Genomic DNA, 19,419 nt, shown 5'->3' with positions numbered 1-19,419 from the left:
CACTAGAAAAAAGCAAAAAAAATGACTATTCATTACAATTTTGATAGCTATGAAGTAGAAACCGTGATAAGTAATTTTTATTAATCACAGTTGCATAAAATCGATGCAAAAATATAGATATTTCACAAAAAAAAGTTATTTGCCATAAATAAGAGCCATGTTAAAAATATTTGTTATGACTTTTAGCCACCCTCTAAGATACCACGGCCAATAAGCATTGCATTACTGTGGTCAATGACTATTTACTATAACTATTTTATTTTTAATTATGTCAATTACCCATAGTTAAATATTGTATTTTTTTTTTTTTTGTTGTGCTACCACTTTAACATTAGCCCATGATATCAAAGAAAAATATTTTTTTTCTCAAAATTAGCCTTTAATTTAATCTAATTGTAATTTATGCATTGATTAATATTTTATTACTTGTTATTATCGATATTTAATATTAAGTTAGTAATTACAAGTACTAATGTAACGATCGGAAAATATATATCTATACTATATACTAAGATTCGGTGCCTTAGGGAAATTATTTTTTGTAGTTAAAATATGGATCGATTAAAATACCCTTACTTAGACTTATTTATTTAATAAATGGTTATTTCTTTAATTAATTTGTTATATCCATTATTTTTTATTTATGTAAATTCAAATTTAATTTATTTTGTCAATTTTGATTGATTATTTATTTTATTTAATTAAATAAATATAATAAAAATTAAAATTACGTTAGGGGAGACGTTGCTCGAAGAAGAAGGGTGGCCTCCGTTGCCCAGGCTCCATCACTGGCATGTAGTGAACAGCGAGCCAATGAGGAGACGATGGAGAAGAAGACCAAAAAAAACATTCTATTTTTAGAAAAAAACAAAGTAAAATGATTTGTTTTTTTTTCAAAATTTAAAATATTAAATAATTTATTTATTTAATTTAAATATTTTTTATAGAAATTAACATAACATTAAAAAATTGATATAATTTTTTGGTATTTTTTATAAGTAAATAAAATTTATTAAAATATATTTAAGTAAATAATAATTTAATTTAGTTAATGATATATAATTACTATAAGTGACTTATATATATATTCATATAAATTTTAATTTAAAAGTGAATTTTAGTATATTAATTTTTGCATTGTGATTTGCTAATAACCTGTTAAATTTTACACTTTTATATACATTTTATGTATTTTTATATTTAGTTAATATATTTTATATATAAATATAATCAATTAAAATTTAAAATTAAATTAAATTAATTAATAATATATAATTTATTAAGTTTATCTAAACTAAAATATTCATTTTCTCTTATATCAAAGAAAAGGGCAAAATAGACTAATTTTTTTGGAGATATGAAATAATGTCATAAACTATTACATAGGAATTTCACTCGTATTTTAGACATGTGACACACACTCTCCATCAATTCTAACATAGAGGGGGTATTTCGTTGCTTATTCCATAACACAGGGTTTTTTTACCTATAAATATAATATGGGGAGATTTCGTGCTATTTCATCAAACCACAGGAGGAGTTATGCAATTTACTCGGATATTTAAGTTAGTCTAACTTATAATAGGGTAAATTGCATAAAACCCTCATGTATTTTTTGAAATATTACACACTCTCTCCTTTCCTTATTGTGCTTAACGGCGTTAAATATTTTACTAACTTGCCCGTTTTGCCCGTATTATAACAATCGCTGATTTTCAATAGTTAAAAAATGAATAATCCAACCTCAACTAATTTAGGGTAAATTGCATACCCCCCCCCCCCCGTATTTTAGGATAATAGCCCAAAATCCCCCTATGTTATATTTTATAGGCCAAAACCCCTGTATTATCTAAAATACCCCCATTAGAAACTAACAGAGAGTGAGCTACGCGCATGGTTTGTGCGAGATGTCCTTATTTTTTTTTGCTGCTTTTTAGGTTTTTTAAGTGGCAAATATCCAATTTGTCCATTTTGTTTTATATTTTAGTGTGCACATATCTTAAATTAACAAATGACAATACAAAAATTAATATACTAAAAGTTTATTTTTTAAATTAAAAATCTATGGTAATATAAATAAAAATCACATATAATATTAAATATTATTAATTAAATTAAATTATTATTTAATTTAAATATATTTTAATATTTATTTATTAAATATACTAATTAAATATAAAAATACCTAAAAATTGTATCAATTTTTTTAACTTATATAAAATATTATATTAAGATTATTATAATATTTAGATTAAACATTTAATATTTTTTTTCTTATTTTTAATTTTGTCAAATTAAATAAATTTACTTAATTCTTTTAAATACTTTTTTACCTTCTTCTTCTCGTCGCGACGGAGAAGAAGACTGAGCGACGGAAGTCGATCTCTGTCTCCCAAAACCTGGACTTTCAGAGCAATGTCGCCCCCACAATGACGAGACAATATTTAATTTTTTTTATTTTATCTTCTTCTTCTTTGTTGGTGACTAGGCTGGGTGACAGAGCTCGCCCTAGATCCAGGGAAATATTGCCCCCATGATGAGGGGGCGATGCGAGGTCACCCTCTTTTGCAGGGGTGATATCGTCTTCGCCCCCTTTGTGCGTGGGCGACGGCATCGTCATCCAGGACAGTTTGGGCGACGGCTGCAGCTGCTATAGATATATCCATATTCATATTATATTGTATATATAAATAAAAATATATTTAAATTACTTACAATTTTCGACTATTCATTTTTTACAATTGAAGATCAATGGTTATTATAAGAAGGGCATAACGGTCAATTCAACAAAATATTAACGGTGTTAGGTCTTACCTAATGGAAGGAGAGAGTATGCAATATCTTAAAAACATAGAGGGTATTTTGCTCATATTTTTAACACATGTGGGTTTCTAGCTAAATTTTAAAAATATAGAGAATTTTATGCAATTTATCCAGTAATTTAATATATATATATTTTTTATATGTACACTTATATATACATACACTATACATATATAATATATATTATATTATAAATCGATGATCGATGCTGCCTCTATGGGCGGAGCAGACTTTGGTCTAAGCAGTTACGTTGTCTCCTATGATTCCTCCGATTTGGGCGACAGTGATCACCCACTTCTCTGGCGATAGCCGTTGCTCAGATCTAACGAGAGGACGTTGCAGCACCACACGAAGGATCTGGGGCGAAAGCATGACATCCTAGGCCTAGATCTGGGTGTCGTTGTGTAATGGCTGACGGTGGTGGCCGAAGGCGAGGCGACGATGTGGTGGGAAGAAGAAACAAACAAAAAAAACTTGGAAGAGGAAAAAAAATTATTTTTAAAAATTAATTTAATTTTTCAAAAATTTAAAAATAATAGAAAAATATAAAATTTTATTTTAAATACAACCAATAGTAATTTTAATTTTAAAATTACTTATAGTAAATAATATAACTTAAAAAGTTGATATATTTTTTGGTATTTTAATATTTAATTAATATTTTCTATAATAAATAATAATTGAATTTATTTAATAATATATCATATCATAATTAATTTTTATTTATATTCATGTGAATATTTAAACTCAGAAAGCGTTTGTATTGCAATTTTTTATTTTAAATTTAAAATTTTATATACTTTTTAGGTATTTTGATATTTAATTACCATATTACGTCTATCTATCTATTTATCTATTATTTTATTTATCTTTTGACCAAATCCTTCAATTTTGACCAAATAGTGAATTTCTAGAATTTAGAATTTTTTTAATTATAAAAATACTTAATTGGTAGATAAATATTAATGGTAAGTATTATTCACAATATTAACAATCTCCTTAATTGATTATAACATATATTTATTAATATATATATATATATATATATATATATATATTTGAAGGGGGTCTTGATCCAAATTCTTCAATTTTTGACCAAATAATTCTTAGAATTAGAATTTATTTAATTATAAAAATACTTAATTGATAGATAAATATCAATGGTAAGTATTAATGGCAATATTAATAATCTCCTTATATATTTTCCCACCCAATATATATTTGTGGATGATTACTTTCATTTTAATTTCTAAATAAATTTTATGTTAAAATTATTTTTATTTTAAAACCTACCATATGTAACCATATATTTTTAATATTAGTCGATGCTGTTTATTTTTTTTTTTTCTTGCAATTGAGATCAATGATTCATATAGAACTATTTAATTATGTAAGAAAATGCATGAATAAATAAAAATAATAATAATTGGAAATCATTGAATCGAAATTACTTTCACATAATTAAATTTTTTAAATATAATTTAAGTAATAATTAAATTAGTCCATACATATTTTCTAACAATAATTAACATATTTAATTTTTTTATAGTTATATATATATTTATATAGTGGTACCAAATTAGTAATTTGATTTTTGAAATATAAAAAATCTAATATTCCTTACATTTTTTAAATTTAATCTCTTATTAATTATAATCATCTTTCAGTAATATTATATTTTTGAATTTTCACCTAATGCTTGCTTTTTAGGATTTTGATTTTTTTTATTGTTTCGATTATGGTAATTGGTTGTTTCATATTTATGGAGAATATTAAAGATTATTTTCTTTAATTAATTTTCAAACTCCACCTTTATGATCTTTCAAACTTTCAGTATTTAATTTCCAAAATTTATGCATTATTAAAATATCTATGGTAAATATATTTTCTAACAAAAACATAAGATATTTTATTCTTTCCATATTTTTCAAATTTTAAATTTCTCATTGATAGTCAATCAAGTTTCTTAATTGAAACTGCTATTCGAAGATATTTCACTGACTCATACATTTTTTCATATTTTTTAATTACATAATACTATTTATTATATAAATTGATTTTAATTTAGATATGTACATCATATTATTTGTTCTTTTGTATGTGTTTATTTATTCGCTACCATTTTATTGTCTTTGTTATATATAAATTTAATATTTTTTTAATCTAATCTATCTATTATATGTAATGCACGCAAAAAGTATATAGGTCCAATGGATATGGACTATTGTTCAAAGTTTGTGCCGAAGCGAATTCAAATTCTGAATGGGAGACATGTAAAAAAGGTGTTGGGGTGTTAGTATTGGATTCGAAATAAAATAAAACAAAAAAAAATAGGTGAGTTTAATTAAGAATCGAGATATAATGAATAAAGTTGGTGAAAAATGCAAGAACAAGTGATAATATGTTTAAAGAGAGTTTATGGGATAGTTTAGATAGTAAGAGAGGTGTTTAGAGGTATCCCCTGTATGGAGGGCTAAACCTACATTTATAGGGGGAGTATCCTCGTTTGCTGCAAGTTTATTCCACTCCCAAGAATTTTGCCAAAATTAGTTGGGATGATTGGGATAAGGGATAAATCATCCTTATCTATAGTTAGGAGTGTTTTAGTAGGAGTCATCTTTGTCTTGGGAGACTCCTCGTCCTCAAGGAATCCCAGCCGCCAGGGAATCCCTCCTTGCTCACGTGTGGGACTCCTAGGGCTTATGTGCTTCGAGGTGGTTGTTGACACCTAGGTCAACTAGATGCCATGGTGGAGTGTGAACTGTCATAGTGTGTGGGCCTTTTGGGCAGAATGTTTTCTCGGACTTTAATCATGGTCCGAGTCAAGGGATGTCCTAAGCCTCCTTCCTTCTTCCTATGCTACATGGGCTATTTGGACATGGCTAGTTAGACTGTGAGTTGGGCCATCTTTGGCCTCCTAGGAGCGTTATGGGCGTGGGATGTCTTGGATCTCGTGGGTACCTTGAGTCTTCCATTGCTTTCTACTTTTTTGGGCCACTTAGATATTTTTGGGCCAACTTAATTTTATACACATCAATATATATTGAAATTTTTTTTTGACTAAAAACTAAATTCTCCTAATTTTAAAATTTTTAATTAGATTGAAAATTTTCTATTGATTTTCTATAATTTAAATTATTTAAATCACCAATTAATCACTCTCCTCTTATTATGCATATTGCCTTATTTATGTTTAATACCATATAAAAACATTCATTCTTCTCTTTATATTCCAAGCCCTATAGACATCATTGTACTCTATCATCGAAATTTTATTATTCTTCTCTTTATGTAAAAGCATTTCTTTTTCTCTTTATGTAAATTTTATTCATTCCAAGTTCACCACAGACATCATTGTGTTTTTTGTTAATATATATTTTTTTAATTTCATTTGTTACTAAGGTTGTATTATTTATTTTCTAATATAAGATCATCATTGTTTTCCCTTTTGGAACCTTTCTTATTGTCATTCTACTTAAACAAATTGTGATTGATGAACTTACAAAAACGACATGACTTTGCATATGTTGATTTTTTAAGGTGACATTTTGTTGCTTAAGGTAGTTTTTTCTGAGTCATTGAGGTATCTTCTCAATATCTTCTTATCGTCTCAATAGTTAGTAATCAATATGATATGATATTTTTTGCTTTCTTATAATTTCTCTATACGTTTTGTTATTTTCAACATTTCAATTTTCTTTCAAAATTTTATTATTTGAGGTATACTTATGTTAAATTTGTATTATATTTGGTCTCATATCAGTTGTTATTCAAAATAATGTTAATAATGCAAAAATTGGTGATTCCTCATAGACCTCCATAGAAAGTTTGAAATGTTGAATGTATAGTCATAACAAATAAATATATGTATGTATAAAATTATAATTTGATTATAGAAATCCTCATCTCAACTATATTGAAAAAGAACAGATGCACCATATCTTGATGTCGATAATGTTCTAATCATATGTGCTCTTTCTTTTTTTACTTTTATTCTTTAGTTTGATTTGTGTTTAATAATTTTATTATTTTATTCAGTTATTCATTCTATTTATTGCATAGTTTCAACTTTTCTAGATTTTTGTATTTTCACCTTTTATTCTGTCCCTTTTCTAGCTTTGCAATCTACTCTTGTTTTCTTCCATTTTAGGAATTTTTCTAATTTTATGGTAGTAGTTTTGGCTATTTAAAAATTTTATTTTGATATTTCTATAAAAATAATACCAGTTCTAAATTGACTATTGTTATTTTTGTCAATTTAACATTTTTTTTTGTTATTTGTTGGAATGCATTTTGTTCTAACATTTTTCAATTATTCTCAAACTATGTCTAAGGAGAACGGTGCCTGGCTCATTGCTCGTCAAGCAATTTTAATGCTTAGTCTAGAAGCAATTGTATACCTCAGACCTCATCAAATGAGGATTATTTTTTTAGGTTTATGCAACTGTGGCATGGAACTTGTTGTTAGGACATCGTGGACTTCGACAAATCCATGAAAATCATTCAACATACATATTAAGCTGCAATATGTCCTAAGTTTCTTCTATCACACCATGTTCTGTAATAAACGATTGTTCTAATGTTGCTTAGTTGAAATATTGCCATATAGGGGTCTTGTTGCGACACATTCCAATGGATGGACCTGCCAATGTATTAACGTTCAAGGGAGCAAGTTCCTGGTTTGCTGAAGCGTATCTCTCGTACTGTTTCTACAATGAATCAGTATGAGGAACGACTAGCGATCATGGGAACACGTTGAGTTAGGGCAACGCGGTTCCTTGTTTTGGTTATTGTTACTTGGGAGTTTACTCCTTCGACAAACATTCCATTCTGTTGGAGCCATTTTGAATCGTAGTATTAAATCTTATCATGAATGGCTCAATCGAAAGTTGGATTTGAGTTCGAATGTTTTTTTTTACAAATACCCAGAGGGAGGTCCATCCACTACTCTCCATGATCGACTCTCTATGTTCATAATCTCGCAGCCAATGTACCTTAAGTCATCCTGAAACAAGTGCACCAACAGAATTGGTTTCAGCTCCCTAGTGACAGGGTTCAAGACAATCTGTCCTCTTCTCCTCATACAGTTATCAAGAACAATCAAACCATTGAATGTTGCTCTAGTTTGGCCCATACAAGTTGTATTGTACTCTTTCGTCGTGCCTTTGTCATCTTTAATTTCCAGAAACTTTATGTAAAACAATAACGAGTATATTGTATCAATGCCAGTGGATGTTGAAAAGTTTGAGAAGATACCACTCCCAAACACTGGCGGAATTCATGATCGGATATTTGAAATGGGGGGCATTTCTTGGTCGTCAACACATGAACCAAATTAATGTGTGGACCTTGAGGAGTTTAGGTGGTGAAGGTTGGGAAAAGCAATGTAGTATCACTACAGTGGATTGCATGAGAAATTTGGTTTCAGTTTATTGTGTGGGAATTTATGCTGAATTAGTTTTCAGGTCCAAAGTCAATGACCTATATGCCTACGATCACCATTTGCAACTTATGAGAAAGGTTGATGTGAACAAGGAAAATCTTCCTTCTGTTTATAGTTATTTTTCTCATGTGAACTGTCTTATCTAATGACGAATTTAGCTTAAGAGTGAGATCTCTTGTAACCATAGTCTTTAGGAATTATTTGATGCTGACAGAATGCCTGTCTTTGTTATATTCCATCATGGAGGGAAGAAGAAAATGAAGAAAAGAGGCGAGGTTTGTGCAAAATATCAACCCATGCATCATCTGCTCCTGCACCCTGCTTTCCAAGTTAACACTTAGTTGTCTGTAACCGTATCACCTGTAAAATGTATATATATTTTTTCTTGTTTGTTGTTTCTTTCCTTTAAGGTAATCTTGCCAGTCATTAAATCTTTATTACCTTCTGATTACAGCATAAATACATAAATCAATGAACTCTTGGTAAATCGAGAAACAATCTTGCCACAAGTGTACAAGATAATGAGCAACGACTATCTTAACTTTCTAAAAAACTTTTATGGAAATGCTGAATTAACAGGCTTGGGCGGATTGCACAGGAAAATGTCAAGTAGCTCGTCAACGCTAGTCACTTTCAGGTCTGGATATAATGCAGAAGCCTCAAAATCATTCTCCCCAAGCTCAAAGTTCGTTGTTACGCCCTTTACAAAGACACTGTGAAGGATGGAGATTGGTATATTCTGAGGATCTGGCAGAGCTGCAATAAATCAAGTAATCAGTATTTTATTTGTCAAAATTATTCCAAAGTATCCTCTAACACTACCCGTGTCTCGCTCTCTCTGACACACACACACACACATATCATGAATTAAGATACACACGGTGTCTGAATCTAGCATGTGCATGAAGTATCAGAATATCTCAGAATTATACTTACTTTCTGAAAGGGTCACCATTTCTTCCTCTGGGAGATGAACCTTGTTAAATCTTCTCCCTGTTTTCTTCTCCCACAAAGAAATCAATTCAAGTTGTGATATCAAGTCGGCTATTGGCCGGTATATCACCACGCGGTTGCATGCTCTCGGATCAGCTACCACTTTGATAGTGAAAACCCCAATATCTTCTTCATAAACTAGCACAGCTAGAACGAGCGAAAACGTGGTGCCTATTATTAACTGAAAAAATGTGCATTGAGATATATGGTTGAAGTTTTCACCTTTGGCTTCGCCACTGCCATAGACTGTGATGATCTCTTCTTTTTGCTCATAAGGATGGAGCAAGAAGTTGACAAAGTAAGCACCACAGCAGTTTGCAGAAGCAAAAGTGTAAGGGATGTTAGTTGCTTCTACGGCTCGTCTGATTTTCCTCTTCTTCTCAAGGAATGCTTTGTTGAAGCATGTTATTTATGTTCATATGGCATTAACGCTATATTTAAGCGAGTGTTTAATGTTATATTGTTTATTTTTATGAACTTATTATTATATACTTAATTTCACTGTATGTTTGATGTATGTTTTGTTGTAGTTAATTAGTTGATGCATTATTTAGCATATACATATAATTATTAATTAGCAACCATATACTTATTTATTCAATTAATTTGTTACTATATATTACAGCTTTCATCATAAGAATATTGTACTACAAACAATTGCAATACATATTGGTCTCTTGTTATGGATTTAAGCATACATCGATTACATGTAAGGGAGAGCCACTACATTAAGCTTGTGAATGGGTTTATCCTCCAAAGTGGTTGGCTTTAGTTTATATGGTTGATCCCCTATTTATTCATTCTCCACCTATTAGTATTTAATGGGCAATACCCTAGAATTTGCTAGGGTTAATTATATTTTGTCATTCAAACTATGATATTTTTTATACTTTAGCATTTATCTTTTTTTTTTGGGTCAACTTACCATATCAACTTTAAGTAATTTTGTACTTTGCTATTTATAACTGTTTCTTCACAAAATTTTTTGTAGGAAAAACATCACATGCAGTGCAAATATGATATTTAAGGGTTATGTGATGTGATATTTTTCACATATGGAAAGCATGTGATGTTTTTTCGCCAAAAAAATCAACAAAAAAATGATCATATATGGCAAAGTGCAGATTTTGCAAAGTTGAGATGGTAAGTTGACACAAAAAAAGTTTAGATGCCAAAGTATAAAAACGAGCATAATTCGGATGGCAAAATGTAATTTACTCTATATATACATATGTGATGAAGGAAGCTAGTCTGAACACCCATTTCCAAATTTCCTTACAAAATTAGCTACATCACGCTTTGTGTTACAACTAAATCAAAGAGCCGCATTGGATGCCATTTCGGCCATGAACGACAGGTTCAATATTCGTTGATACTACCATTTTGGACACTGTTGTTTGAACCAGTTCAAGGAGCATCATGCCACCTTCACATAGCTCATTAACCGTCCCCATTGGTTTCCATGTTCTAAACTGCTTTTCATTGACGATGATTTATGGTGCGAGATAGGAAGGGTAATTGCACAGAAAGTTGCTCGCCAATTTTTTCGTGTTGGCTAGTAGAAATCCATGCATGCATTGTGTATTTACGTCGGAAAATGTATTTGGCATTAAATAGGTTTATTCATGAATGAAATTTCATTTCCTATCCGTTGATTAAGCTTTACCTTTTCCTAGTGCAGGGGAATCTATTTGCTCATGCTTATCATTGACACATAGACCCTGCTTGGAACGAATTGAAAATAATTTTCGGTGAACCCCGTATGAACCCTATTACTTGAGCGATGATGATCTCTATGCTGAACAAATTGCTATTCCTAAAGAAAATATTGTTATAATTTTATCGACGAGTCATTCTCCAGGGATTCAGTCTTTAACACTACCTCATTAAATATTTATGAATCAATTATCTATTTTTCATCAACTATCTAATTTTATGACGCAATGTGATAGTAGGTTATGTAACTCTATTTGGTCTGTTTTGGATTTTGGGGACTCTTATTCTATGTGCTTGAATGTAGTTTTGAATTGTTTACCAATGAGTCCTTAGACCAAGGTAAGATTTGTTAGGATTTAAATACTGTATAGTGAAATAACAATCACTATCAATATTAGAACCAATCATGCTAAATCAAATAAGAAATACGATAATCATAAATGCAGAAGCATACCTGAATCCATAGCTAAGGGAACTCAATGGAATTGTGTCAACAACTTTCCAGATCGACATGTTTGCAAAGAGTTTCCTTTAGTTTGTTTTTTTCTCTAAAATCCCACTGATAATGGGATGTTAGAAGATATATTGAAGTACCATGTGATCTAGGGACCACGGCATACATATAATAATAGGTATTTCAATTTCAGCACATCACTAAAATTGAAATTACCATTAACTCATTAAAGGCTCGTATCCTATCAAATACATTAAGACCTAAATTACTGAAACCTTATTTGATCACTTTATTAGGCCTAAACTTCGACAGTTCATAATTCATAATTATTTTACATATAATCCCAACATTGGATTAAGGATCCAACATTATTGGGTTAATAAATCCAACAATCTCCCACATGGGCTATATGTACAAACCTTATGATTATGAATTATTTTGAGCTCGACTTTACTGTCATTTCTTAATGTATTTATAAATCAATCCAGTCCATCAATGATATCAAATGAAGATCAAGGCAGCCTTTGTTGTATCTATCGTAACTCGACCCATCAATGGTCACAATATTGACATAACTAAATAACATGGATCATGATGTGGATGCGCAACATGAAAATTTCGTGCAATGTTATCTCTAACATGCTGATTTCCAACTGGTCCTCCTTCAACTTTAGTGAGATCAATTCATAATAGAATTATAGTGCAAAAATAAAATTGCAAGGCTCATTTATGCAGAAAATGACCTTTAACAACCATAAACTGAATGATTAAAGATGTCTTTAACATGAGCAATTAAAATTACAAACTCCCACATAAACTGTATATCATGAACAACTTAAATATCTTGAAGTGATGTGACACCCATACGAGCAGTGTGCTCATGAAATATTTTGGGTGGCAATCCTTTAGTAAGCGGATCCTACAATCATGGAGTTTGTACCAATATGCTCTGTGGACAACTTCCACTCTGTATTCTTTCTTTCGCAACTAGGAACTTGATGTCTATATGCTTTGAGCTCGTCGAGCTCCTATTGTTGTTCGAGTATAACACCATAGACTTATTGTCACAAAATAACTTAAATGGTCTATCAATAGTATCCACTATGTATAGCACTGTGACGAAAGTTCTGTAGCCATATTCCGTGATTAGATGCTTCATAGCATGCTACAAATTCTGCTGCCATAGTAGAAGAGGGTATAAGAGATTGTTTTAGCACTCTTCCAAGAAATGACTCCCTCAGCAAGCATATAGATATAGCCTGATGTGGATTTCATGCTATCCTGGCATCCAACAAAATCAAAGTCAGTATACCTAATGATCACAAGCTGATCAGTCCTCCGATATGTGAGCATGTAGTCTTTTGTCAATATAGGTACCGTAAGACTCTTTTAGCTATTTTCCAATGGTCCAACCTTATGTTGCTCAAATATCTGCCCAACATCTCGGTGACGTATGTCCTGACGCATACAAACCTGAGCATACATAAATCTCCCTACTACCCAAGATTAAAGAACCTTTTGCATCTCTTTTCCTTAAAATCATTCTTAAGGCATAGTTTGAGACTGAACTTGTCTCCCTTAGCCACAATGGTATCGCCTGGTATATAATTTTGTATGCCATATCTTTTAAAAACCTTTCGATATAGTCCTTTTGTGATAGTCCGAGGATACCCCAAGAATGATTCCGGTGTATCTCTATACCTAACACATAAGGGGCTTCACCAAGATCTTTTATTTAAAAAATCTTAGCTAGAAATCTCTTGGTTTCGTGCAACAACCTTATATTGTTGCTGGCAAGCAAGATGTCATCCATATACAAAATCAGAAAAATTTGTTTACTCCCACAGAATCTATGGTACACAAAATCATCAACCAAATTCATCTCAAAACTAAATGAGATGATCACTTGATGAAACTCGAAGTACCATTGTCAAGATGCTTGCTTGAGTCCACAAATGGATTTTTTAAGTCTGCAAACCATATTCTTTGGATCTCATGATACAAAGTTTTCTGGTTGCATCATATAAATTCTCTCATCAATATCACCATTAAGAAATCCTGTCTTCACATCCATTTTATGCAACTCAAGGTCGACATGTGCCACTAATGCCATTATAATTAGAGTCTTTCAAAGAAACTGGAGAGAAAATATCTTTATAGTCGATGCTTTTCTTTTGTTGATAGCTCTTTGCAACAAGACGTCTCTTTTTACCTCTCCACATTGCGACGAACGGGCTTGGCACATTCTGGAAACTAGACAAGTTCCCCAAACGTCATCGTCTTTCATGGACTTAATCTCTTCATTCATGGCATTAACTCACTTTTGAGAGTTAGAACATTCCATGGCTTGACGAAAGTTGATAGGATTATCTTCTATTATTCAAATGTCAACTTCACGTTCTTGAAGAAATACAATGTAATCATCTGGCAATGCACTTCTCCACTCTATAGTGGATCTTTTTAATGGCAAATGCTTTGGAGGTGTTGGAGTTTGTTCATCTGTAACAATTTCTTGAATAGGGGGTTCTATGTTATTGTCTTGATCTATTGTACCATAATACTGTTAGGAACGGAATCCTAAACAATGTCAATGGTACCTAGGGGGGTATCAACATATTCATCTTTAAATGCTATGTCTTTCACCTTATCTCCCCCCGCAAACCTAACATCCTCAAAGAATCGAGCATTTCCTGACTCGAAAAATCAACTTAGTTGTGGGTCTGTAAAACTTGTACCCCTAGGATCTTTCAGGGTATCCAACAAAATAGCAACTTACAGTTCTTGAGTCAAATTTCTTTCCATTAGGCTATAAAGTCGTGCCTCGGCTGGACATCCCCATATGTGCAAATGCTTTAGACTGGGCTTCTTGCCTGTCCAAAGTGCATAAGGGGTCTTGTTTGTTGCTTTAATTGGAACACCGTTTAGAATATATGATGCAGTCTTGAGTGCTTCTACCCAGACTGATTCTGGTAACATAGAGTTAGATGTCATATTCCTTACCTTATCTTTAAGCATTTTTTTTTTTTTCGTATTTCAGCAACACCATTCATGGTGGGCGAAGCCAGCATGGTATACTGTGGGACGATACCGCATTCCTCTAGGAATTTAGCAAATGGTCCTAGATGTTGTTTGCCTGAACCATCACATCTACCATAGTATTCACCACCACGGTTAGATTTGACGTTTTTAATTCTTTTGTTGGGTTGGTTTTCAACTTCAGCCTTAAAAATTTTGAACATGTCCAAAGACTGCAGTTTCTCATGAATGAGATAAATGTAGCCATATTTGGAAAAATCATCTAGGAATGCTATAAAGTATTGTTGACCATTCCAAGAAACACTCGAGAATGGTCCACAAATATCCTATGTATAAGTTCCAAAATGTCCATAGCCCTGTTGGCTTCATATCTCCTCATATTGGTTTGTTTCTCCTTAATACTGTTAACACATGCATGAAAATCTGAAAAATCAAGGGGTTAAAAAATTCCATCTGACACAAGTCTCTCAACTCCCCGTTTGGAGATGTGACTTAATCTCTTATGCTATAACGATGCAGAATTCTCATTGGTTAATTTACTCTCTACACCTCGAGTACTCAAATGCAGGATTCGTTAAAAGAGGCAATTGTATCTAATAAAAATTATCGTAAGCAGATAAAGAACTGGAACCAACCAATTTTAAATCAAGAAATAAGCTAAATTTTCCACCTCCAAATGAACAAGAATAAACAAATTTGTCCAAATTAGAAACAGAAATCATATTTCGTCTAAACGAGGGTATGACAAATGTGTCATCAAGATTCAAGTAATCCGATTTTCAATAATAATCTAAATTTTCCTATTACCTCTACTTGAACCAACTTACCATCACCCACATAGATGTATCTTTCAACATCTTGGATTTTCGGCAACTCAGGCAACCATGCATAGGCATTCTGATGTGAGTGGTTGCACCGGTGTTTATCCACCATGTGTTTCTAGGCAACGAAGTTAAATTAACCTCAAAACAAACCAAACCATTTAGCATAGGGATGGAGTTGATGTTGGCAGTATATTAGTAGAAACCATTGTTAAATAGAGAACAAGGTATAATAAAAATAAGCTCACATAAGTCTTTAAAACAAAATATAAAATCACAATTAAAAATTCAAAATAATGCAACGACCTTCAAAATATCGAGTACTCCATCAAAATTCTATCTTTGGACAAAATATTGACTTGTACGTGATATCTTATTACAGTGATTAAAGAATAATGATAAGATCATGTCAAATAGTAAACCTTCCTTTGGGCCAATTTATTATTCACATGCAAAACTGAATAATCATTACGTGTCTACCACCGTACATGTACATAAATCCCATTAAATGTGGATCTTTCTCTGGGTTGTTTGACATTCCTCGAATTGGTTTACCATTTTCATAAAGGATATAATTAACAACTCGAAGTTGCACATTATCCCTTTCCTGCAACAGATCCGGAGGAAAAGCATTGCTAAAGTTATACCGTCCGTTATTTCATATGTGACGACAGGTCGAACCAAAACAAAATACTTTTTCTTGCTAGGTTTGATCCGTTGAAGATAGACACAATTTTTCCATTTTTTGGATTCCTTGAAATTTTGTTTTCCTGTTCCTGGTGGTATCATATATTAGTTGTACATTTTTTATAATTCATCCTTCATCAAAATTTATACTAAAGTACAGAAGTCTAAAACGATGATACTTTTAAAAAGTAAAATAAAATAAAAAGCAAGAATAAAAACTTCTTGTTAATAAATTGTAAGAAAGACAACTGAAAAAAAAAAACATTGTCATTGAGAATTTCAACGAAATGGAATATTTTGGGGCTGGTGATGTCAGTAAACCAAGTTGTGAACAAACAACTTAATCATAAAAATGAACTCATATAAAATAGATACTTATTGAATAATATAAAATAAAACTTAATGTCAATATATAAAATTATATAAGATAAAAACAAATTCAATTGGTATTTTATCGTTGGAGATAAAATTTAAGATAAATACAAAATAAATATTTAATATATTTAAAATATATGATTTTTATGAAAAATAAGATTTTTTCTTGTCAATTAAAAAATTAAATTATAATCTTGAAGATAAAATTTTATAAATACAAAATAAATATCTAATATATATAAAATAGGTGATGTTTCTAATAAGTGTTTCACAAATAATTTAAAATTTTAATTATAACATTATTGTCAATCTATACCGTCTAATATTATCAATTATATGCATTCGAAGAATAATACACATAATTTGAATACGTAACGATCGATACTTTGAACCTTGATGCACTTCGTACCTTACTTGAGCCACGCTTGGTGAAGTGCCAAATAGTACGACCAGGGCTGGCGGTCAGCATTTATGAGCTAACGCGCATCAGTTCAACTTTCCTTCTATTAATATTATTATATTATTATATATATATATATATAATAACTTATCTTAATATACAAAATAATAATACATCAATATAAAAACGATAATTAATCTATAATAACTTACATAGGGCGAGACAAAGTGAGGCAAAAATTTAATTATATAATATTTGCATTTATTATAATATTTAGGGTAAATTACAACGACCTATCTTGATATTTGACATAATTATGGATACCCTCTGTAATTTAAAAAATTATAAATACTCCTGATGTTTGCTGAAAGTGATGGTATGAAATTATCAACTTTGCCCTTATTGTATTTTTTATTTTTTTTAAAAAAAATCAAAATGGATGGATGAAAAAATTTTAAAAATTATAAAAAAAATTCCACTTAGTCCATAAAAAATATTTTTTTAAAAAAACTAAATAAAATAACTTCTGATCCACATGGCATTTCGGTCAGTTCACCATAAAAATGGATGAAAATCTAACAGATTGGACTAATTATTAGAGGACCATTAAAATCAGAAAAGTGTTGACAATTTTTTAAACAACGAATAGGTATTCGTAATTATGCCAAATCTCAGGGAATGTTGTAATTTATCCTAATATTTATATAATTGATTATAACTTTTTAATTAATAATTTTTAATGTCAATTATAAGTAGAAAATAGGATAAAAACAATGAGGTTCGTTATATCTATAGAATAATTCAACTAATTAGAAAGTGCCACGTGCGTTGTACGTGTAGAAGTATATATTTAGAGTTGAATATATCACTTATTAACTACAAAACGATATTATATTCATAATTTTTTTGTATTTATATCATTAAAACAACAATTATGGTCTATTAATGCTTTGAAATTCTTCATCAGAAAAGACGACCATGTTACACAATAGTCTTAGTGTGCAACTTTTGGTTTTAATAGGTAATATGCTCGTTTGGAGAACACGCACACGTCGCAAGGTACAACTAAGCCATGTTTAATTTATCCATTTTTGAAAAAAATATATAATGACAAAAATAACTTAAGCCACATGTTAGTTACATGACCGTTATCTAGCCACATTTTTATCAAGAAATGGTCAGATGACCGATTTAAAATAAAAACTAAAGTTCAGGGATGATTGGATGCTAATGTTAAGAAATGAACTTTAAGTTCTAAGTAATTTTAGTCACAAACTTAAGAATCCAATTGTAATATTAACCCTTATATAACTAATTCTAACATATCTATATCTATAGTATATATATAAAAGAATCAAATCCTAAGTGTTTGTTCCTCATTGTGAAAAGAAACTTATTTCTTTACTTAAGTATTTTTTTTAATAATAAATAAGAATAAGTTATAAAAAAATAAAATACTATAAAAAAGGACTATTTAATAGTCCAAATACCTCTAAACTACTTACACAATGATAAATATATCCGTTACAAAAATAAATAGAAAGTAATATTTCTATGCAATTAATTTGTTGAAAGAGACTTTTAAATACTTTAAGAAAAATTAATTTACTAAGGCACAGTAAAATTTGAAATGAAATAGTACCTGAATAATATATAAAATACTATACAAACTTCAAAAAACTAAAACACAATTATTTTTATATCATAAAATTTTAAGTAAAACTTATCAATCTTACTAATTAGAAGTGCCTTTAATAATTGATATGAGTAATTTCTGACTATAATGATTTATTTTAATTTTAAGATTCCACAATTATTTTTTAGATCGTACTTTCTCATACTTTTATTTTTATCATAATAATTTGAAGGTAAAGTAATACTAATAAGTACAACTTATGATTTTGATAAAATATATAGTAGTGAGAATAATTTATCTTTACCGAAAAAAAAAAATAGCTTTGATCTAATGATTTTATATATGGGTTATAATGTATAAGCTTGATTCATTAACTCTTTTGGAAAAGCTTTGAAATAATTGTTGTGAATGGTTATTGGGCTAGTAAAATAGTAGTTACTGATTAATTATACATATTTAATCTTGATATTAATATTTTATGTATATTAATTATTAGAGATTGAAATTAATGATGTAATTATGACCAATTCACTCAAAATATAAATTTATATGTCTGTATTTAATTTGTTACATGTCTTTTATTTTTTCACACAGCAATCCATCATACTTACAATAAGATTTTGTTTTTTAATTAATCATTTTATTAATGCAATTCAGGATATCTTATATAATTTATAGGGTAAATTACTATAAGCTCCCCTAAAATTTTATGAATAACCCACCTCTATGGCTGAGAAATTATCATTACTCCTAATATTTACCACAAAAACGTAGAAATGCCTCAAGTAATTCATAATCCATAAATACATTTTGATTAATTTATATATAAAAACATAACGAGAACCCAAATTATACAACTGTTAAACGACCATTAAAATCAAAAAGAGTATTGAAAATTTCATAAACAACTAAGAACTATTAGAAGTATATCAAATCCCGTGGATGTCTGTCGTAATTTATCCTATAAATTATGACTTAATTAGTAGTGCTAGCTTTCCATTTAAGAATTCTTATGGAAGTGCTGAAAATGATAGC

The 19,419-nt window shown here is 30.0% G+C and overlaps 1 protein-coding gene across 1 annotated transcript; it reads right to left on the bottom strand.

The window, feature by feature from the left end:
* Positions 1 to 8,822: 8,822 nt before the first annotated feature.
* On the bottom strand, positions 8,823 to 15,398 carry LOC148788762 (eugenol synthase 1-like). The gene is made up of 4 exons (XM_088878133.1): positions 15,293 to 15,398; positions 9,482 to 9,649; positions 9,203 to 9,406; positions 8,823 to 9,022 (listed from the first exon to the last, which is right to left on the bottom strand). Exons 1-4 carry the CDS (start codon positions 15,396 to 15,398, stop codon positions 8,823 to 8,825), a joined length of 678 nt encoding a protein of 225 aa, XP_088734259.1.
* Between the last annotated feature and the right edge of the window lie 4,021 nt (positions 15,399 to 19,419).

This window comes from Sesamum indicum, linkage group LG3 (assembly GCF_026168435.1).
Source record: "Sesamum indicum cultivar Baizhima isolate 11 linkage group LG3, ASM2616843v1, whole genome shotgun sequence".
Classification (NCBI taxonomy): Eukaryota; Viridiplantae; Streptophyta; class Magnoliopsida; order Lamiales; family Pedaliaceae; genus Sesamum; species Sesamum indicum.
Note: the sequence above shows the minus strand (reverse complement) of the source record. Positions and strands in the feature narration are given on the sequence as shown.

Coding starts and splice junctions, on each gene's coding strand:
- LOC148788762 (XM_088878133.1), bottom strand. CDS start 15,398: ATGGTGGATAAACACCGGTGCAACCACTCACATCAGAATGCCTATGCA. Junction 9,407..9,481: donor TGGCAGTGGCGAAGCCAAAG/GTGAAAACTTCA, acceptor CGCTCGTTCTAG/CTGTGCTAGTTTATGAAGAA. Junction 9,023..9,202: donor AATGGTGACCCTTTCAGAAA/GTAAGTATAATT, acceptor GATTTATTGCAG/CTCTGCCAGATCCTCAGAAT.